Below are 23,003 nucleotides of genomic sequence, written 5' to 3'. Positions count from 1 at the left end.
CATACACACCCCATTATTAGTTGTCAGTTGTTATGGCACTTCAGTGAGCAGTGGTCTACAAATGTTAACAAACAGCTGTTAATGAAAGGCACATACATTTTCATGGTGCATGTTCAAATTACTTGCCATCTAGTGCAGGGGTCAGCAGACTAAGGCCCAGGGGCCAGATGCAGCCCTCCAGGCACATAAATCCGGCCCACGGACCCTGCTGCCTGCTCAGTCAGTCCCTGTGCGCTGCGGATGCCTCGCTGCACAGGGACTGACTTCTGTGACACTGGCACAGCTTCTGGGTGGGCGGCAGTGCTGGTGCGGCTTTGGATTGGCTGCAGGAAGTTCCTGCAGCCAATCTGGAGCCTCTCTGCCCGCAGCTGAGGTAAACCCGGCGCAGCCATGGATGGAGAGGCTGGTGGGTGGGTGGGTGGCAGGTCTGGGCCATGGACATTGTGATGGGCGCATCACAGGGCTTCAACTGGATCTTGGTGCATGCTGCTGCTGGTGGCGCACTTGGCAGCTGCGCTGGAGCAGCTGGAGGACAAGCTGTGCACTGCCTGTCCAACGCTCTGCATGCGTGGCCTGCCCACCAATCTGGCCTCAGACGATGGGCCACAGCGCGTGGTGCACGCCGCCTGGGAACTCTGTGGGGACAGACTGATGGAGCGGCTGCTGCTCATCAACAACGCTGGTGAGCAGGCGGCACATGCAGACTGCGTTCCTCTTCCAGGTCTGGAGGCAGCTGTGGGACTGGCTTGCAGGGTATTTATATTTTTCAAAATATAGTCCGGCCCCCCACAAGGTGTGAGGGACAGTGGACTGGATGAAAAAGTTTGCTGACCCCTGATCTAGTGGTAATCTTGAAGATGTTTGCTGCTGCTAAGATAGAGGGGGAAGTTGCTATTCCATTACAGTGGTACTTCAGGTTAAGAACTTAGTTTGTTCTGGAGGTCTGTTCTTAACCTGAAACTGTTCTTAACCTGAGGTACCACTTTAGCTAATGGGGCCTCCCACTGCCGCTGTGCCGCCACCATGCGATTTCTGTTCTTATCCTGAGGTAAAGTTCTCAACCCGAGGTACTATTTCTGTGTTAGCGGAGTCTGTAACCTGAAGCATCTGTAACCTGAAGCGCCTGTAACCCGAGGTACCACTGTACTATCCTCCATGCTTTGTAGATTATTGCTGCGTTGTGCACCTCGTTATATATGTTTATTGCGCTTCATTTGACATGTTGCAAGCTGCTCTGGGAACAACCTTGTGAGCAAATAGCATGCAAATAAATATGACAATGATGAAACCATAAGCTCTGCCTCCTGACAGCACCCAGACCCAAATCATTCCCCTGAAAGCCTTCAAAAAACCTTTAGCTAAGTTGGGGGAGAGCTTGTAAAAGTTTGAAGAGGATTTCCGCCCCACTTATTATTTAGTTAAAACATCTATACTCTCACAAATGTTTGAGGTGGCTGACAGACAATTACCTTACAACGAAAAAAACAGCAGTGTGGAACCTTTGACCCTTCAGATTTCGGACTTCAATACCCATCAGCCTCACCCACGATGTTTGGTGGTCAAGGATGTTGGGAGATGTTGTGAAAAAACACCTGGAGAGCCACAGGTTCCCACCGCTGCAATAAAATCAAGGCCTTGCATTTCATGCGATTATTATTCAGGAGCACCTGCATCTCCTATTATTATGCAATACTAAAAGTAACTCTAGCAAATGCTCTTAAAATACATCACTGTTTTGCAATTCCAAGAACCTAGCTGAGAATGTTCCCTCTGCCCCCTTCCGCCTCCATACACGGAGATCCAAAAAGGCTTTTCCCAACCGCTGAGCTAATTTCCAGTCTTGGAGCCCAGCTGAGAGAACACTTCTGAGCCCACCCCACGTATGACTTTGCTGTTTGAAAGACTCTCCCCACCCCTCTGTTTTATCCCTGTTTGCTACAGCAACTCATATTCTAAGACAGGGGCCGGATAAAAGTCCCCTCCCCCAGACTCCACTGATTTTGGCAGAGAAAAAGAAAAGTGGAGACAGTATTGGCGTGGGCAGAGTCTGGAGCCCTGAGAGCAATGCAGATCAAGGTCTTCCTGGACCTCAGACTAAATCATTTGGCGAATGGAGATAGGGAGTAGCTCCCATCCTCAATTGATCTGCATGGGTCACCTAAAGGGCAGGGGATGGGTGCCTCTTTGTCCTCTGTGCATGTGTGTGGGAACAAGAGTGTGGGGTGGCCCCACAGATGGAAGGACTTTTCTGCCAGCCTGACACCACTGGGATCCACTCCCCAGAGGATTGGCAGAGGCTGAATGTAGCCTTCAGACCAAGAAATATTAGCCATCCCTGTTCTTAGATAAGGCTTTGTAGGTGTGGCATCTCAACTGGCCTTCTGCTGGGTAGCTTGGTTTTTGTGGGTGGGGAAAGGAAATGTTTTGAAAGCACCTGCAAATTCTTTATCAGCCTTGCTGTGCCTCCCCCCCCCCAAAAAAAAATAACTGGCTTTGTTAAGCCTAATTCTCAGAGAGCCAGCGACAGTTTTCACTGCATGAAAAATGAGCAAGCTGCAGGTCCCTTAATTTTTAATATACGGTGAAACAATATTTTGAAGTTTCATTTCTGTTGTGTACTTAAAAATGAGTACAGATGAGTTTTTCCTGCGCTGCCAAGGCAACCTTAATCTTTCACCTGCAAAAAAATAATAATTATTATTCGACTGACACCTGCCCAAAAAAATATTACACCACTAAATGTCTTGCAGCACGAACATTTCTATAGCAGATGATAGCATTCATCACATCTTCATTAGGAGGCTATAACCTGCCAAATACTCTGTTTGATGGCGTGCTTGCTGAATAGCAAGAGAGCTTGGCAAAGAGAGGAGTCATAGAATCATAGAATTGTAGAGTTGGAAGGGACCACGAGGGAATCTTTTGCCCAACTTGGGGCTTAAACCCACGCCCCTGAGTGCTTGCTCCAGGGCTTTTAAGTTTCATTCATATATATATATATATATATATATATATATATATATATATATATATAATATTTAAATTATATATATGTGTGTGTGTGTGAATGATAGAAAGCAACATTATTTCCATTATTTCCATGCTCAAACTATATACATTGGGGTACACACACAGCTGATTGCTGGTGCATACAAAGCACTGTGCAGGTCATCTGATCTGCGGTGTTTTGTGGGTTTTGGCTCCCTCAGCAAAAAAGTCTGATTTCAAACTATGTAGGGCAAAGGCAGGTCAATTGACAGAGAGGCACCCTGCCCCATCCACTGAACATGGCCTGCTGAGAGAAGGATCTAGATAACCCACCAGATCCATTCCACAGCCACCCACTCACCCACCCACCACCACTTAGCTATCATAACACAGTTTTCTCTTCTTGCCTTCAGTGGATTCTCTTCCTGATTAACACTTCAACATCGGGTTGCTGAGAAGGGAGCTGTAAAGCTAAATGACTGCTTAAGGAAACTTAAAGTGATAATGGATGACTTCTGTTGCGTGCCTTAGGCACTCTCTCAAATTATTTATAAGCATGTGGATAGTGCAGTTATGGAGACAAACAAGCTGCGGGGGAGATTTTGTCTCCCTACAGTAAAACAGGATAAAGAATTGTCGTGTTGACTGGTGAAAATGGTCACCAGGCGGTGGGTGACATGTATAGTATCTAAGCTACTTTTTATTGCTCCCTCTGTTTACTCACATTAATTCTTTCCTCTTCTGGGCAGTGGCAACTAGTGAGGAAGGACAGAGGACAATGAAGCCAGGATATATACCTGAGTTTAAATGCTTATCGCTTGCACTTCTGGGAGTTTTCGGTCCACATACTGCTTAAGCCTGCCTTGTAGAATTTTAAGCATAACCTTGCTAGCGTGTGAAATGAGTGCAATTGTGCGGTAGTTGGAGCATTTTTTGGCACTGCCCTTCTTTGGGATTGGGATATAGACTGATCTTCTCCAATCCTCTGGCCACTGCTGAGTTTTCCAAACTTGCTGGCATATTGAGTGTAGCACCTTAACAGCATCATCTTTTAAAATTTTAAAGAGTTCATATGGAATATCATCACTGACGTGTGTCGCTATATCTTTAAGATGAAGAGAATCTTAAAAGCAAGGCCCCATAAGGGTGCAGTGTATCTCACAGGAATATACCACCCCCACGCTCAGGGGTTCTTGTAAGTGTGCAGTCCTCCCCTCATCCTATCATAAAGATGGACATTTCATTAGTCAACCATGAATTGCAATTTAGCCCTCAGCAGGACGCTTGTGGACTTTAAAAAAACACACACAAGAGAGAGAAACACAGTAATTTCTATACGTGTTTTAAAAGGCAAAGTGGATTTGAGTTCCCTAAAGAGCATGTTGAAGTGGGTGGAACATTTCACCAAGTAATCTAGAATTCTACGTCATCCCAAGAGATCAGTTTTGAGCTCTCTAGCCTGTGATGTTCCGTCAGCCACACAGACAGCTGTAACCTTACAGCATTTTAAATACTACATTTGGTAATTGATAAGTAGTGAAAAGAAGCCAAAAAACCCCACAGATTATATTAAAAAAAATATGAACCACCATTGTTTCATTTCCAGAGCTCACTGTAATTTTGAGTTTGTGGAGTTTAAAGATCCATCCAAATCAATGTACCTTAAGGAATGAACGGTGTTCTGTGAAAAAGCTGTACTGGGAAAAGGCTTTTAAGGGGGGGGGGGATTTTTTGGTTAGGAAAATTGGTGCCAAGGCAATGAAAGAAAACAAATGTATTTAAGACTCACACACATCAGCATTTATATGGTACTTTGGGAAGGGGGGAGAGGGGCATACACAGCTTTCCCTGTGTGAAAATGTACTTGTCAGGGTTAGACAGGTTTACAGTCTTTCTCATACCGTCCAACATGCCTCAGATGAAAGTAGGGACATTTCTCCCTCTCCTCCAAGACTCCTTGCTCCCCCTTCATTCCCACCCAGGGTGGCCCTGCCTTCTGCCTGCCCCTCAGAGCCAGCCCGGCATGTGGGGCTGAGCCCCACCAGTGGCAGCCTCTTCAACTCTTCCTCACTTCCTCTCCAGCAGCCACTACGAGCTGCCCAAGGGAGGAGGCTGACAGTGGCAGCCATGGAGAGGCAACAGGGATGCTCCCTCAAAGAAATCAGAAGCCAAGGTGGCTTTCATAATTCCAGGACTGTCCCTGGAAAATCGGGACACTCGGAGGGTTTTAGAAGGCATCTGGGTGGCTACTATCAGAAGTAGATGCTGGGCTAGATGAACCATTGGCCTGATCATGGAATGTCCTGCTTTTCCTTAGGACGTCCCTATTTTCATTGGAGAAATGTTGGCAGGTGTGAAATAGGGTGGCCTTATTTTCAGCAGAGAAATGTTGGAGGGCATGTATGAGTTAGTGTGGCGGTGACCGATGTAGGGACCTTTCCTCCACTGATGGGGGGGGGGAATGTCCTCCCCTCATTTTGCAGCCTCAATTCATACAGTGGTACCCCGGGTTACAGACGCTTCAGGTTACAGACTCTGCTAACCCAGAAATAGTACCTCAGGTTAAGAACTTTGCTTCAGGATGAGAACAGAAATCGTGGTCCAGTGGCACGGCAGCAGCAGGAGGCCCCATTAGCTAAAGTGGTGTCTCAGGTTAAGAACAGTTTCAGGTTAAGAACGGACCTCCAGAACGAATTAAGTTCTTAACCAGAGGTACCTCTGTATTCTGTTCCTGTAGATGTGACAGCCATTATCTCACAGCTGTGTTTTGTTGTGGTCCCACTGCTGCCATTTAGTGATATGTCGTGCCTCCACGGCAGCCATTTTCTCAAAATTTCAAGTGTGTGCTAAGGGTTATGGATGGAAATTCGTCTGGTTTCATTAGCTTGGCCCAATGAAGACCAATTTGAGCAGACTTTGTTTTTTGTTTTTGTTTTTAACCCATCTGTCTATCCAAAATCAGCAGGTCTGTGTTGTAATCCTGCAGTGCTCAGCAGTTTATTACACATGTAGGGCAGGTTGAATGGCGTTATTTCTTGGCCAAGTCTCTAGCTCTATGAACCGCTAAGTTTGATTCCAGCCGAAGTAAGCCATGTTAAGAGAAAAACAGTTCAGGCATGTTTTGCTTTAAAATAACACATGCTCACAGCTGCATAAAATTACCCAGAAGGCTAGAGCTGCTGACGGTTTCTTGAATCAAAGGTGGAGAGATTGTTAGCAAATTATACCTTTTATCTTAGCAAAACAGGGGGAAAGCACCCAAATTGCTATCAGTACAGCTGATAATTTAAGTGCTCCAGCAGAAAGGTATAATTAAAAGGGAGTTACATGCTACAGAGATCACTTTGAGCCAGGGTCCATGTTTAACGTAGCATGCTCAGCCTTAATGATAGTGATCTTTCCTGACATCTTGCTTTATTAATTCTACTGTCTTTTGAGTGTGTTCTCTCACAATAACTGATGCGGGGGGTGGTAATCACACCAAATCACAGATGTACCAAAACCAGATTACTGTAAAGCCTTGCAAAGCATCCAGAAGTTTGAACTGGTGCAAAAATGCAATCTCTGGGTTACGAATATTGCCAATGCATTAATCAGTGTTACTACAGTGCATGCAAAATGCTGGCTAGACTATCCGAAATTGAAGATGCGCAGCACACCTCACGTCAGGTCACACTTCTCTAAATATATCCACTTATTTCCCCAACTACAACATGAAGCTTCAGCAGAAGCCTCTCTGGTAATAAAAGACAATACATCCTTCTTGAAAACAGCTAACGGAAGAGATCTGTGCAGCCCTGCCCCAAATTACAGTATCGTCTCCACATCCTCAGACGCGCAAATCCAATAATGTCCAGCCCATTCCAATCTTCCTCTTTGTGCAGACATTAAGAAGCCATCCAGTATTGCTTCTTGAGAGGTATTTAGTACTTCAGACTCTTACAGCAATTATCATTGCCTGTGAAACCCATACTTAAGACTTCAGGGTCATGAAATTGTAACAATAAAAAGCTGTTGGAGAATCAGAAGCCTCATCTTTCCAGTTCTGAAAGCGGTGTTGAAATGTCTGTGTGCCATAGGTGAGCCTAGAGGCAAGGAGGAGGGTTTGCCTAAAGGCCAAATGAAGCATGATGATAATTGGGTAATTGCAATTAACATGTCTAGCTTGAAAAAATCCAATAGCAGCCATGGGTGGGGAGAGAAAAAAGTGCACAGGGCAATAAGATCAGGACCCAATGCGTAGGGGAAGTGGTTAACCCTTTCCTCCCATGCTGCAGCCCTGATGGAAATAGTACAGTGGCTGCTATTGGTTCCTGGAAGGAAGTTTCCATTTGTGCCTATGGGGGTTATTGCCAGAGTTTTTTAGGAAGTGGGGAGGACAGCTAAAAAAGGCAAAGGAGCCCTGGATGGTTAAGTCCAGTCAAAGGCGACTAGGGGGTTGCAGTGCTCATCTCACTTTCAGGCCAAGGGAGCTGGCGTTTGTCCACAGACAGCTTTCTGGGTCATGTGGCCAGCAGGACTAAACCGCTTCTGGCACAATGGAACATGGTGACAGAACCAGAGCACATGGAAACGCTGTTTACCTCCCTGCTGCAGTGTTACCTATTTATTGACTTGCACCGGTGTGCTTTCAAACTGCTAGGTTGGCAGAAGCTGAGACAGAGCAACAGGAGCTCACCCCATTGCGTGGATTCGAACCACCGACCTTCCAATCAGCAAGCCCAAGAGGCTCAGTGGTTTAGACCACAGTGCCACCTGCTCCCGGGGAGGACAGATAGGCTGTCATTGGTACTATAACAACGGGAGGGTAAGCCCTCCTCTGTATGCACTACCATCCCAGTCCTGATATCAGAAACAAATCCCACAAACTAAACTTGTTGATTGCAATCACATGCAATTAATGTCCCTAGTTTGATCCTCTGCCATCCTTCCCGCTGCGACCCCCATCTCTGACTTGATGTGTCAGAGATGCATCTGTGTCTCTAAAGGGAGTCCTGTGCACAGGTGAGGGGCACCAGCACACACTAGGCCTGGGCAATAGATCCATATATCTCCAAGGACCAGTATGAAGAGCAGACTGTGATGAAGAGTTTGGATTTGATATCCCACTTTATCACTACCCTAAGGAGTCTCAAAGCGGCTAACAATCTCCTTTCCCTTCCTCCCCCACAACAAACACTCTGTGAGGTGAGTGGGGCTGAGAGACTTCAGAGACATGTGACTAGCCCAAGGTCACCCAGCAGCTGCATGTGGAGGAGCGGAGATGAGAACCCGGTTCACCAGATTATGAGACTACCGCTCTTAACCAGTACACCACACTGTTGCCTTCACTCAGTGGTATATTGCTAGTGAAACCACTGCCACTTCTGAGTCCCTCTGCTAGCAGCATCCGCTGGAAGAAATCAAGACTTCCTTCCTCCAGTGGGTGCTGCTAGCAAAAAGAGGCCAGGCCAAGTAGCCTTAAGCTGCTAGGGAAGGAGCCTTAGAGAGCAGCAAGAAGACAGGGACCTTCAGTCCTTTGGGGCAAGACCTACTGGGAAGAGTTGCTGTGATCACTAGGCCTGCACTGCTTTGATTTCTTTGAATAAGGGGTTAACTTCACTGACACTGGATGTTTTATTGCTGTCCTGCCTCTGCCTCTGGCTCCAGACAGCTGGCTTTGGCCTTTAATGCCTTGAGATCAGATTACCTGAAATAACTCTTCTTCCTTGATGTCCCTTACCTAAGGACTATCCTCAGAGACTCATCTCCAGATGCCCTCACCGAATGAGGTGTGGCAGACGTGTGTTTAGGACAGGACCATTTCAGAGGTAGCACCCCAGTGGAGTGCTCCACTAGGGAGGCCTGTTCATCGCATGTCAGAGAAAATTTTGGAATTATAGAAAATATAGAATGAAAATTGAAGTGCGAGAAAGAAGGGCTGAGCAAGGGTGGGATGTGAACGTTGTGCTTGCAAGAGAACCAGGAGAGAAGGACAAAGTAGCACGTAAGCAGGAGAAACTGTAGGAGGATGAAGGATGAAGGCCATTGCTATGTCAGAAGGGTCTTGTTATGCTACATGACTTAGCCAGACAGAATACCTATTGTTTATGAAAGCTCAAAGTTTAAATATTACTGTGCCTTTTACCTGGCATGATACTTTCCTCTTTTGCATCCATTGCAATGCTTTTAATAAAAGAACGTCCTGTTTTGCTGACCTCTGGAATCTAGATTTTATTGGCCATCCAGGCTGAACCCACAAGGTATTGGGTAGTGAACCCAAATATTTCCCTGACGTTGTTGTTGTTGTTGGCATCTGTCTGCCTCGAGAGGCAATGGAGTGCAACTCTGGGGGTGGAGTCAAACTGCTGCAGTAGCAGCATCAAAGTGACCTCCCCAGGGGGCAAACCTGGGTAGTGTGAATGGAGGTCCTGGGTTGCCCAGAAGACAAGACCTCTCAGCCTCCCTGAAGTGGTCCAAAGGAAAGCAGAGCGATGTTTGGCACCAGTTTGGCTGCAGGAGTTGCTGGAAGGAGACATGCAAGGCGCCATCCAACCATCTTAGAAACTCCACTCCAGATTTGTATAGAGTTTAACAAACCAGGGTTCCCTGACAACACTTGTTTTCCTTTGCTCTTTTCTGGGCTAGAAGAAAACCTGTTTGTTTTTCCACGCCTTTTAAGGGTGTGTGTTTAATTCATTGGTTTTATTCTCTTCCACTGAGGTTTTCATGCTGCACAAGATCTCCTCCCCTTTTTTCTTACAGTTTATAATTGTGCTCTTAATGTTTCTACAAGCCATACAGAAAACTTTATTAATGGGTGATATATAAATACTTCTAATAAATGCACACATGGGGGGTACTATCTTACAAAATGCATATACACCTGGTGTGCAGATACTGGGAAGGTGAAGCTCACTTGCATGTGTGCAGGCAATGTGTGTGAAACATGTATATGATTAGCACATGTTACTGCCTGCACAGAGATAAATCTGGTAACAGTAATCATATAATTTATTTATTATATCAATTGAAATCTGAGCTAATTGTCTTCTTATTTTGATTCTAGAAACCTTGGAAAGTCTGGATTAAGAGTTTCGTGTCTGGGGCTAGGTGAGTATTTTATTGTTACTTTAAGGATAGAGGGAAGAAATTATACTAGCCATGTTCATCTGCATGATTCTGCTAATGGTAGTAGCTCTGGGTTAAAATGTGAATAATAGTGAGTTTCCCATGTTCTTATTGCCTCTGTTTATTCCATTTCTTAGATGCCCAGTATAGTGCAAAAATATATTATGATGAAAAATATACACAAGATTAAAATGGTGACAACAAGCACTTACAAATTATTATACTCCCACAATGCAATCCCAACCATGTTGATTCCGAAGTAGATCATATTGAATTCAGTGGGGCTTACTCCCGGGTAAGTGGGGTTATGATTGCAGCCTAATGCTAAAAGTAACAAACAGATACCCCCACCCGCTTCCAAGCGCATGCAGGCCAACATGATCAGAAATAAATAACTAGCCACTTAAAACACCCATAAAGATAAGAGAGATGTTAACAAGCAAGTCAAATGCCTGATGCTTAAAAGATGTTAGCAGAGGCACTCGCAGGTGAATTTCCTTGAGGAGAGTATTCCACAAATGGGAGGCCAGTACTGTTTTTGATTTGAAAATTTGCATGAATACATGACACGTGCATTTATTTGACTTCACTTTCTATGAAACTGTGTCAATGTTGCATGCATCTAGTTCATCTACAGGGGCATATAAAAATATTATATTCCATACATCTTGCATATTTTTGCCTTTAGTGCCTCTAAGATCAAACAGCGCTTTCAAACAGATAATCTGCACAGTCAAGAAAGCAGTTTATTTAACATTTTCAAGTCCCATGTATGATGAATTTAAGTGCAGCTAGATTCAGGGACAGTGATTTCAAATCAAGCAAGATTCAGAGTTGTACCCCCGAAAAGAAAAGAAATTTTTCTACTCAGATTTGTAGCTTCCAATGTTCTTATTCAGGGGATATATTTCTGTGTACATATATTGGGCAGTAGACCAAAAAAATCCATCAACTTTCCATTTAGAGGAAGAGCACAATCCAGCCCTATAAGTATGCATTGCAGTGACATTTTCCATAGCTTCAAAGAGACCCCAGTTTGCATGCAGGTCCAACCAGTAATGCGTTCTATGTGTGTCATTTGCTCACTGCCTCTAAATCTAAGGCGACTTTGAAATTCATACCTCCAGAGTTTTCTTATCGTACGGGGGCTCTTTCTGAAAACCTTCCACTGCGTGGAATCTGGCACAGCTTAGCATACCTCACTGTGTTGCTATGAGACGTAAGCTTTTCGACACTGTGGGGTCCATAGATGAGAGTGAAAACATAATAATCAAATTTGACTGCTCCCAAGGCTTTGTGCAACCTGAAATTGGATTAATCCCGAGAAAACGTATCAATTTATAAGCAGAGATATCTAAACGTCCTCAAGACCATACCCTGGCAACAAAGTGTACCCTATAACCTGAAATGCAACCTGTTCGTTGCCACAAAACCCTTCTTTATTTATATGACTTTTCCCATAATCACAGGGTTCTGCTGCCTATTGTTATTCTCACAGTGGACTTCAGAAGTAGGTCCGCATGCTAGAGGAATTTGCCAGATTCACACACTGCAACTATTTCTGTTTACCAGGGATATGTTTTCTGGTACCAGTCCCTGGTAAATCACTGGACTTTTTGAAACTGATTTATTTTTCCTTCGGGGAATACTAAGTTAAAAATTTGTTAGAGTGCAATTAAGGTTGGTGGATAAATTTGATCCAGTTCACATTTAAAGGCAAATCTATCTAATATGTGCTTCCTAAGACATTACAGTATATAAGACACGGGTGGCGCTGTGGTCTAAACCACAGAGCCTAGGGCTTGCTGGTCAGAAAGTCGGTAGTTCGAATCCCCACGATGGGGTGAGCTCCTGTTGTTTGGTCCCCGATCCTGCCCACCTAGCAGTTTGAAAGCCCGTCAAAGTGCAGCGTTTCCGTGCACTGCTCTGGTTCTCCAGAAGCAGCTTAGTCATGCTGGCCGCATGACCCGGAAGCTGTCTGTGGACAAACGCCGGCTCCCTCAGCCTATAGAGCGAGATGAGCGTCGCAACCCCAGAGTCGTCTGCGGCTGGACCCAACAGTCAGGGATACTTTTACCTTTAAGACATTTTATATGAACTGAAATATAGCCATCCTTCAAAATCATCAGTTCTCTGAGTTTTCTGAGGCAGTTCTCCAAACAAATAATGTGTGCAAAAATGGATGTACTTGAAGAATGTGTGCATGGATACATGCATGAGTGAAAATAACATGTATAAATGCCCTATGGTCAGGGGGGGCTGCTTATAAAAATATTTGTATTAGATTGCATACAAAACGGTATATGAGGAGACATTTGCAGTAAAATGCTGGTAGGTGTTCATGAAAACTTCAAAATAAAATCAGGAACTGGTCCAGAAAACTGGACTTAAGGGTGTGAAAACGAGAAACAGAAAGAAACAAAAAATGACAGGTTTGGTCATCCTTAGGCACAAACATTTTCATATCATTCAGTTCTGATAGCAGTCAAGGGCCAGCACTGCATACCTTTTTTTTCCTGAGCCCAAAGAGGGCTCTGAGGTCTGACTGCACCAGGTTACTAGGCTTTGCGAAGGAGGGGGGTGATGCCTTGGTAATGCTCTTGCAGATGACCTGATTCTAAGTACTGGCAGGCAGGAAGAGGAATGGTGAGTTGAAGGCAAGACAAAGGAAACCTTCTGGCATGCAGCTGGGGCTGCTGAAAAGGCATCTGCTGGGAGCAAGAGGTGCCATTGTTGGCTGGGAGCAAGACAGGACTGAGGATTTATGGGCAGAACAAAGGAATGCATGTGTAAGGGAAGGTGAGAGGGAATCTTGTTCAGATAAGGTTAAAGAACAGAGGGAAATGCAGAAGAAGCAGAAAGGAGTTAAGTTACACAAAGGGGAGGGCTGGGCAGAAAACCCTGCCTTTAGTATGGGATCAACTTGAACTCCACTTAAAGATCCAACAATAAAAACATGATAATGTGTAGGGTCCTGGCCTTTCTTGAAACCAGTCACACTCTGAAGCAAACGTGAATGGCTCTCATTATAAGGGAGAATTTTACAGATAGTAAAATTCCAACTTTAAGCCCTTTAAACTTTCTTTTATTTCTGGTTTGGTTTGTGTTTGTGTTGTTGTTTTTCCCCTCTTCTCATTTTGCAATATATAACGGACAAGAACTGTTACAAATATCTTGACTGTCTTTGCATGGTGTTATAGATGTAGGGTAAACCGTAGAAATTAATAAATGCTACGGTTTTTGTTATTTTTATCTCCCAGGCAGCAGCCAGGGAGATGAACCAACACAGGAACGGTTCCCGCTCACAACACTCCCCCTCTGGGAAGAGGAGAGGCTTTGCAAGAAAGGAGATTCCGAATAAACATTGGGAAAAACTTTCTGACAGTAAGAGCTGTTCGTCAGTGGAACAGACTCCCACGAGAGGTGGTGGACTCTTCTTCCTTGGAGGTTTCTAAGCTGAGGTTGGGTGGCCGTCAGTCATGGATGCTTTAGCTGAGATTGCTGCATTGCAGGGGGTTGGACTAGATGATTCTATAATTCTAGGAGCCTATGTGGCCTCAGAATAAGCAGGCGAGGGAGCCCAGCCAGCCAGTCCACCAGGCCTTGCTGTTGGGAATGGACGGACAAGCCCCAGGCCCCTATGGGGCAGTGTGAGGAGGTACCTCTCTTTGTGGGGGGGGGTGTTCAGCTCAGAGACCTGGGACGGCAGCAGCAGCTGCCTAGAGGACTCCCAAGGAGAGGGGAGTGGAGAGGAGGCTGAGGGAACCCTCCACAAGGGAGTGTGTTTGAAAAGGGTGAGAGGCTGCCAGCTCTGCAGGCAAAGGGTGACATAACTGGGCTCCTGAGCCCCACAGGGGTGGCACAGAAAATATGCAGTTGGTTAAGGGAGCCATGAACTCAAAAAGGTTAAAAACCTCTGCATTAGAGGAGTCATGATTGAAAATAATATACATTGTCATGCGGTACTGTCAGGGGTTCAGGAGCAGAGGCAAGGGCAAGGGAGGAAACCGAGAGCGAGGGGGAGGAGGCAGAAGAAAAGATGAGTGATGACGACGACCCGAGATCTCCGAGTCTTTCCAGTGAATCAGAAGATTCACAGAAAGGAGCACCAGTGGTCAGGGCAAGGGGGGAGCCTAGGGGGACACCCCAGGAAGATAGGGCCAGAGGGGACTCCGAGGAGAGCAGTTGGAAATCGGGACCAGCGTCACAGCCAGAGAGCAGGGAAGAGGAAGAGCGCCAGAGATCAAGCGCTGGCAGCTCGCAACAGGGGGGAGGGCACGAGTCAGGAGTGGCCACACCTCCATCGGGGAGCGAAGAAACGGTCAGACGGAAGGTGGAAGGTTGGGCGCGCGCGCCAAGTTCAAATGCACAGGAAAGTGACGCAGTAGGCAGCCAGGAAAGGGAGCCAGGTCCTAAAGCCCGGCGCAAGGAGACAGGGAGTTCCGGGGGGTCGGCGTCAGAAGAATCCCGGAAGGAAGAGACCCCGGGGGGCAGAGGGACCCAGAGGAGAGCAGTCAGGCAGAAAAGGTGGAGCAGGGCTAGGATATTAAGTTGGTGCACAAGGGGCGGAGACTCAGACGGAGCTTCGCCGATCTAGCCATTAGACGTAGAGTTGCACGCAGCAGCTTGGGAATGGAAACTGTAACTCAATAAAGACTTTTACTTAATGACCGCTGGCTAGCGTGATCCTCTGTGAGCTAGGATCTTGAAGCAGCTCTGACAGGTACAAATAGCACACAAGACGATGCTCCAATCAAAGAGATCTCTCCAAAGTCCACCATGAAACTGGGGGGAGTCCTTGTCTGTTTTTTCCTGCCTCATAGGGATGTCCACTCATGAGTGCTGAGGCCTTTGGGGGGCCCAAATATTTTTTGGGTGGGAGCAGTTCCCCAAATGTCCCCCAAAATCAGGGGGCAGAGGAGGTCAAGCGAGAAGCTGAGCAAGGTGTGACTTCAGTGGCCTGATGTGGAGGTGAAGGAGGTTCGAAGCAGCCCCCTGCTGCTGGAGGAGGAGGAGGAGCCGCCAGCCATTGAAGCTCCTCCTGACATCACACATGATGTCACGCTTGTGACGTCAGCCCCCCATCACCTTTGCATGTGATATAAAGAGTTGCCATGCTGTGTAAAAAGAAGAAGAGCTTGCACTTCCTTTTGCTGTGTGGATTTGGCATGTTAGTTGTTCTGCCAGTGCCACTGACCAGATCCTTTGGTACCACGCTTCAACTGTTAGACCTTTAGCCATTCGTCAGCATCTGGCAGTTTCCAGATGGGCTGCTATTAGCAGAAACAGCAGCATATATTTATATACAGTGTAGGGTTGCTTGTTTTTAAATTCTCACACTGCAGCTGTTGTCCCACACTTAGGCTTCGGTTACCTTTGAGGGAAAGATGAGGCTTGTAATGTAAATTTAATCTTTTTTCTTTCTCCTTTGAAAATAGCAAAGTTCTAGCTCTCATGGCTAGAAGGGGGGGGGAATGAAAATGTGTTGACTTAATAGCAGGAGCAGCTGGCCGGGCAGTAGGATGGCATTTGCGATATTGTGGAAGACAATTGTTATCGTGAGGAGATTAAGGTGGTGCCTAGCAATTGCCCTTCTCATGCCCAGATCATGTCTAAATCCTGAGCTGTTAAGTGGTTAATTCTGTTTATTCCACAAATAAGCAGCCTAGTTTCTCATGGGATATAAATGTGCACGAATGTTTATCTTTAAGATAAGGCTGCAGCTGACACCTGGAGTAAAGAGTCCTTGGAAGTTATCTGTGTTGACTTCCTGCCGAGTATTATTTAGTATTTCAACTCTGATGGGAAGTGGATGTTTTACCCAAACACAAGCTGTGGTTTACGTAACTTTGGTGAAGATGGGCCCCAAGGGCATATAAGCCCCAGGGACTGTGTTAGTGAGAACCTCTGGACGGTCTTCAGGGGTCATGCCTGTTCCTGAGAGAGTTCCCAGGAACCCAAAAAGCCAAGAGGCATGAGATTGTGACAAAGCTGTGTAGCTTTGTTTGACGTACTTAATGAAATATTTAACCCTCTCTCCATTTATGTCTTCATTGTGTTCAAAACCCTAAAAGAACCGTTGCCCCTTTGGCAATACACTGACCTCCCCATCACCAGCATTGCTGGGCTTACTGGGAGAGACGGAGGCAGCGGTGAGGTCAGAGCAGTGCAAACGCATCAGCAGAGCCAGTCCAGTGCTCCCAACCATGATGGGTTGCAGCTCACCAACCATCTCACAGCCCTTTCCCTGGTATGCCGCAGCTATGACAGTGAAGGGAGGTCAGATAGCAGCCACTTCCCTCACCTGCTGACCACTATTGCTCAAATCTTTACTCATGAAAGGTAGACACAGAGTTCCCAGTTATCAAAATGTAGAACTTTGTCATGCAGATCTCCTGTCATGCCAGATCTATTTGCCTTATAGCATTTGAACGGGCAGCTTTCTGTCAATGATGGGGGAGGTGGGTATGGGACATGGAATTGCTGATGGTGACAAATCCAGAATTGGGACTTTACAGCTGGAACAAATAGAGCTACAGTGGTACCTCGCAAGACGAATGCCTCGCAAGACAAAAAGCTCGCAAGATGAAAGGGGTTTTTGAGCTGCTTCGCAAGACGATTTTCCCTATGGGCTTGCAAACATCTTGCAAGTTTGTTTCCTTTTTCTTAACACCGTTAATACAGTTGCGACTTGACTTCGAGGAGCAACTCATAGCACGCGGTGTGGTAGCCTTTTTTGAGGTTTTTAAAGACTGGTGATTTTTGAAGCTTTTCCAAAACTTTCCCGACACCGTGCTTCGCAAGACGAAAAAAATCGCAAGACGACAAAACTCGCGGAACGAATTAATTTCGTCTTGCAAGGCACCACTGTATTTGAATAGAAACATAGATCTGTAGAGTTGGAAGGACCTCAAAGGCTCATCTAGTCCAATGGACTAGAGTTGTTTATTCTATGTGCATAGTCAAATGTGGTCTAGCAAATACATATCTTTGCTATGTGAAAACATGCACACACACACAGACACACACATGCATTTTAGGCAGATACAAAGCTGTTGTGGTAAGACATTGCAAGTGGATTTTTATTTAACAGGAGGGCGGGGAAAGCAGCCTACAGACCATTCCCTTCTTTTGAAAGATCTAGAATTAGGGAGATCATGAGATTTGTTGCTGTTGTTTTAAGAGATGTAAAAATATAATACAGCAGCGTAAAACTAAAGAGGCCAATTCTACTTGATTTGCCCTTTGAAAATGAAACACATGGCTGCTTGCCATAGCAATTACTAGAAAAATGACATTCCGGAAGAAGTTCTAGCGGACAAGGAGCCTTCGATGCACAGAAAGAAAGAATTGGCAATAGGGGACTCGTACATGTCCAAGTGAATATGTGATCTTCCCCTCACAACCCACCCCAATTCACTTGCTCGTAACTTAAAATGCCTTCATGGTTCCCTTTAGCTAGCAATCAATTGGCAAATGCCAAATATTTACGGTTGCTTTCTAAGCCCAGAGACGTTTTAGTAACAACATATTTATCAGCAAGCCTGCAACAGTCTGATATTCGGGGATACAGTTTGCCGCACTCGCTGCTCGGAAGAGGAAATCCTTAATCCCTTAATTGTTCCAAAGAAGCTCAGTATACCAGTATATATGAACTGCTCTCCACCTCCAGATCTTGAGTCATACATTTTGGCTGCAGTTAACATGGGCATATGCAGAACACATGGGGGCACTGCAGTGGCCCTTTTGAACAGCACTGTCGTGGAGTGCTTGGCACCAACAGTCAATCACTGAATGGTCAAACAGTTATCTTGAATCAGTTTTATGGTGCTCCACTGCCTACTGAAGGGGAATATTGTTGAAGTGATGGGATTAACAACATGCCCCATATACCCCCACTTGGCCACATCAATCTGCAAAACCAGCACTGTTATGAGTGCCCCATAATACCTATTTCACACTTTTAAGAAATCTTTTTTAGTGTGGCAGCACCTACGCTTCAGAACTCCCTGCTTATTGGCATCCGGTAGGCTCCTTGGCTGAATTATTTTTGCTTAAAACATTTTCGTTTAGGCAGGTCTATCCAGACATATAGAAGTTGCATCTGTTTTAACTCTTTTCCCTCTATTGTTGATTTTAATAATATTTTGAATGTTTTAAATACCAGTTCTGAACTGTTTTTAATCAATGTTTTTTAAAGTTTTGTTTTATATATTTGTACACCACTTAGAAGAGGACGCATGTGGCACTGTGGTCTAAACCACAGAGCCTAGGGCTTGCTGATCAGAAGGTCAGCGGTTCAAATCCCTGCGACAGGGTGAACTCCCAGCTCCTGCCCACCTAGCAGTTCGAAAGCACGCCAAAAAGTGCAAGTAGATAAATAGGTACCGCTCCGGCAGGAAGGTAAACAGCGTTTCTGTGCGCTGCTCTGGTTTCGCCAGAAGCAGCTTAGTCATGCTGGCCACATGACCTGGAAACTGTCTGCGGACAAATGCCGGCTCCCTTGGCCAGTAAAGCAAGATGAGTGCCACAACCCCAGAGTCGTCCATGACTGGACCTAACAGTCAGGGGTACCTTTACCTTTACTTTTACACCACTTAGAGGGTTCCTTTTTTAAAAAATCAATGAAACAGTAATAGTACCTCTCTATTCTATGTGGGGCTGCCCTTGAGACTGACCCAGAAACTCCAGCGGGTGCAGAATGCCGCGGCGAGACTCCTTATGGGGTCTTCGCTGCGAGATCACATTCATCCAGTACTATACCAGCTGCACTGGCTCCCGGTGGAGTACAGGATCAGGTTTAAGGTGCTGGTTTTAACCTTTAAAGCCCTATATGGCCTAGGACCCTCGTACCTACGGGACCGCCTCTCCTGGTATGCCCCACAGAGAAACCTACGGTCTGCAAATAATAACATCCTCAAGGTCCCAGGCCTCAGAGAGGTTAGGCTGGCCTCAACTAGAGCCAGGGCCTTCTCGGCTGTGGCTCCAATCTGGTGGAATGCTCTGTCACAAGAGACTAGGGCCCTGCGGGACCTGACATCTTTCCGCAGGGCCTGCAAGAAAGAGTTGTTCCGCCAGGCCTTTGGTTAGGACGCAGCCTGACTCCTCCTCTGGCAACCTGCACAGAATTTTGCTTAATTGGTTGCCATCAATTTGATTTAATTAATTTTTATAATGAAATATTTTTAGATTGTGTGACTATTTGACTGTTTGATTATTTGATTGTTGTTAGCCGCCCTGAGCCCGGCTTCGGCTGGGGAGGGCGGGATATAAATAAAATTTATTATTATTATTATTATTATTATTATTATTATTATTATTATTATTATGCCTTGGTCAGGCCACACCTGGAATGCCGTGTCCAGTTCTTAGCACCACAATTTAAGAAGGGTATTGACAAGTTGGAATGTATGCAGAGGAGGGCAACCAGGATGATCAAGGGTCTGGAAATCAAACCTTATTAGGAATGGTTGAAGGAGCTGGGTATGTTTAGCCTGCGTATGAGGAGACTGAGATCAGATATGATAACCATCTTCAAAGGTCTGAAGGGCTATCACATGGAAGGTGGAGCAAGCTTGTTTTCTCCTTCTCTGGAGGTAGAACCCAAATCCATGGCTTCAAGTTAGAAGAAAGGAGATTCTGACTAAACATCAGGATGAACTTTCTGATGGTAAGAGCTGTTCAGCAGTAGAATGGACACCCTCGGAAGGTGATGGGCTCCCATCATTGAAGGCAAAGGTTGAATATCAGGGATGCCTTAGTTGAGATTCCTGGCCTGCAGGGGGTTGGATTAGAAGACTCTACAGTTCTATGATTCTATGAGCTACATGGAGCAATGGTCTGACTCAGTATAAGGCAACTTCCTATGTTCCTAAGGAATTATCTATGTAACTCAGGATCATTCACATAATCAATAGCACCCTGTTCTGTGACATATCCTTATTTCAGCATCTCAAGGGTTTCAAGATATAGAAGGGAGGAGAGAATCCTCTTATTAGTTTTTTTAAGTTGTTGTTGTTGTTGTTTAGTCATTTAGTCATGTCCGACTCTTTGTGACCCCATGGACCAGAGCACGCCAGGCACTCCTGTCTTCCACTGCCTCCCGCAGTTTGGTCAAACACGTGCTGGTAGTTTCGAGAACACTGTCCAACCATCTCGTCCTCTGTCGTCCCCTTCTCCTTGTGCCCTCAATCTTTCTCAACATCAGGATCTTTTCCATGGAGTTTTCTCTTCTCATGAGTACTTTGTTTTTTAAGGGGGGGGGGCTATAATTAATGTAAAGGTAAAAGGTAGAGGATCCTTGGACAGTAAAGTCCAGTCAAAGGCGATGAGTGCCACTATGGGGTTGTGGCGCTCATCTCGCTTTCAGGCTGAGGGAGCCGGCATTTGTCCACAGGCAGCTTTCCGAGTCATGTGGCCAGCATGACTAAACCACTATTGAGGACCGTGATGAGTGCCAGAGCACATGGAAACGCCGTTAACCTTCCCTGCCAAAGTGGTACCTATTTATCTACTTGCACTGGCGTGCTTTCGAACTGCTAGGTTGGCAGGAGCTGGGACAGAGCAATGGGAGCTCACCCCATCATGGGGATTCGAACCGCTGACCATCTGATCGGCAGGCCCAAGAGGCTCAGTGGTTTAGAACACAGCACCACCCGCATCCTTATAATTAATATAGGACCTTTGAGGCAATTTTACCCAAGACTTCAGCACCACAGGATAGTGTCTACCCTTCCAGAAACAAAGTGATCAAAAATGTTGGAAATGACCTTATTCTCTTGCCCCCGTCATGCTGGCTCCACCACCCTTAGGAATGCCTAGTGTGTGGAAAACAATATCCTTAATCCATTAATATTTCTAGCTTTTCCTTTGATGTTTAAATTGCTATTTTATCTCTTGCCCTGGTTTCTCACACTTGCTGCTTTCGGTTTTGTGATACAATTCTAGGGTAGCTTTTGTTTGTTATTCCAGTCAATTCATGCTAGAGACAGTTAGCTGTTACTTTCTCCCTGAGTTGAATCAGACAAATTGCTATGCAGCATGGAAGCCCAGGCACCTACATAGATCTCTCAATTACTGGGCATGTTTGAGTAGACAGTGTTTAGGTGAATCATAGACCATGCAGGATTAAACCTTCAATATTTGCTGGGATACTCTAGAGTTTTCATAGGAGTACTGAAGTGATTGTTTTTAGTCTAATTGGCAGTCATTAGAGAAACGCATTAAAGTTGCTACCAGGCTGTCAGTATTTTGCAGGAGGAATTCAGGCACATACTGGAAATGTAGGTTTGTGCTATTCAAGTGGATTAAAGGTTTGTCACCTTGCACAACAAATCCAGGTGCAGTTTTTTAAAAAAACACAGTGGTATCTCAGTTTACGAACTTAATCCATTCCGGAACTCTGTTCTTAAACAGAAACCATTCTTAAACCAAGGCGTGCTTTCCCTAATGAGGCCTCCCGCCGCTGGTGCCCTTCCACCATTCGGATTCCGTTCTTTGACTGAGGTAAAGTTCTCAAACTGGGACACTATTTCCACTTTTGAGGAGTTTGTAAACCGAATTGTTCTTAAACCAGACTGTTCTTAAACCGAGGTACCACTGTAATAAGAATCATCTGGTTTTTATAGTTAAGAAAGCGACCAGGGAATGCACTAAAAGTGTTGGGTCAGGATGAATGCTTGTCATCATGGAAGCTCCCCACAAATAAATCAGAACAAATGTTCAATAAAGACTGGACATAAGCTTGCATATACACCATGCCATCGAAGCACATTTGACGGAAGTCAGCCGTCACAAATGGCGGTTTAGCATAAAATAAAGGCACAGAGAGCCAGCAATATTTTCAGGATGGTATGAGCAGCTCCTTTCGAACTTCTCTCTCTCCCGTAACTTTTATTATCCTTTGTTCTCTCCTGTCGCATGGCCGTTTGCCAATGTCTCACATTACCTACATCCAGTCATGGCTTAACCCCACCCATCGCCATATAGGGTAATTACTGCCCAGAGGGGGAACATAACTCCATATAAGGCTATGCACTTAATACACTGCAAGGCACGGGCATGCAGGTCACCGAGGTCAGCGAGGCACCAGGTGGCGCTACAAGCCTTTGCCATGCTTCATGGCTCCCACACACATTCCTAACACATCATTCCCCTCACATAAAGAATCCTGTGGGAACTGTAGTCTGTTCCAATGGTAAAGCATGAAACTCTTAATCTCAGAGTTGTGGGTTCAAGCCCCACATTAGCCAAAAAGATTCCTGCATTGCAGGGGTTTTTGACTAGATAGCTCTTGTGGTCCCCATTCCAACTCTACAATTCTATGATTCTATGTATGCTGGGAGTTGAATGGTAAGCTATAGCTCCCAGGATGAGTGTTAAACTGTAGTGCCCAGTGCTGTGTACATTAGGCCACGATGTGGGTGGAGCCTCAGTCCAAACCTCAGTGTAAGCTTTGCCAGATTGGAACAAAATGGTAAAAGGTCTGAAGTTTCTAACCTTTGCCCATAAGAAGAAGAAGGAGTGCTCCCACTGCCAATCCATGGTTTACCATTATTTCTGAATATGTAATTATCAATATTTTGAAAGAAATCTCCAGAAGGCAAGTGGATGAGAAATAAAATGGCAGTTTGGTGCCCAGCTGCAGTGATTTCCTGCATCCATAGAATTTCTACCGCAGTGTCCCAAGTTGTTGTTGAACTCCAACCCCCATCATCCTCAGTCAGCTTGGTCCATGGACAAGAATGATGGGAGTTGTAGTTCTGGAACTTCTGGAATGCCACTGTCAGCCAGAGCAGACAATACTGTGGTAGGTGGACCAATAGTTTGATACCTGCATTTGGCTGTTTTGTATGTTCCTAAGTAAACATCTGTTTTCACTGCCTGGTACCTAGATAAGTGACAGC

At 45.5% G+C, this 23,003-nt stretch overlaps 1 protein-coding gene across 2 annotated transcripts in view; it reads left to right on the top strand.

Annotated features, from left to right (window-relative positions):
- KCNAB1 (potassium voltage-gated channel subfamily A regulatory beta subunit 1) overlaps positions 1 to 23,003 on the top strand; it is a 217,664-nt gene that overhangs the window by 126,744 nt on the left and 67,917 nt on the right. For both annotated transcript variants that reach the window (XM_081190502.1, XM_081190503.1), the window contains exon 2: positions 10,037 to 10,080. In XM_081190502.1, the coding sequence (XP_081046628.1) occupies positions 10,037 to 10,080 (44 nt within the window). The remainder of the gene's footprint in view (positions 1 to 10,036; positions 10,081 to 23,003) is intronic.

The sequence above is a fragment of the Podarcis bocagei genome (assembly GCF_964188305.1).
Source record: "Podarcis bocagei genome assembly, chromosome: 4".
NCBI lineage: Eukaryota > Metazoa > Chordata > Lepidosauria > Squamata > Lacertidae > Podarcis > Podarcis bocagei.
Note: the sequence above shows the minus strand (reverse complement) of the source record. Positions and strands in the feature narration are given on the sequence as shown.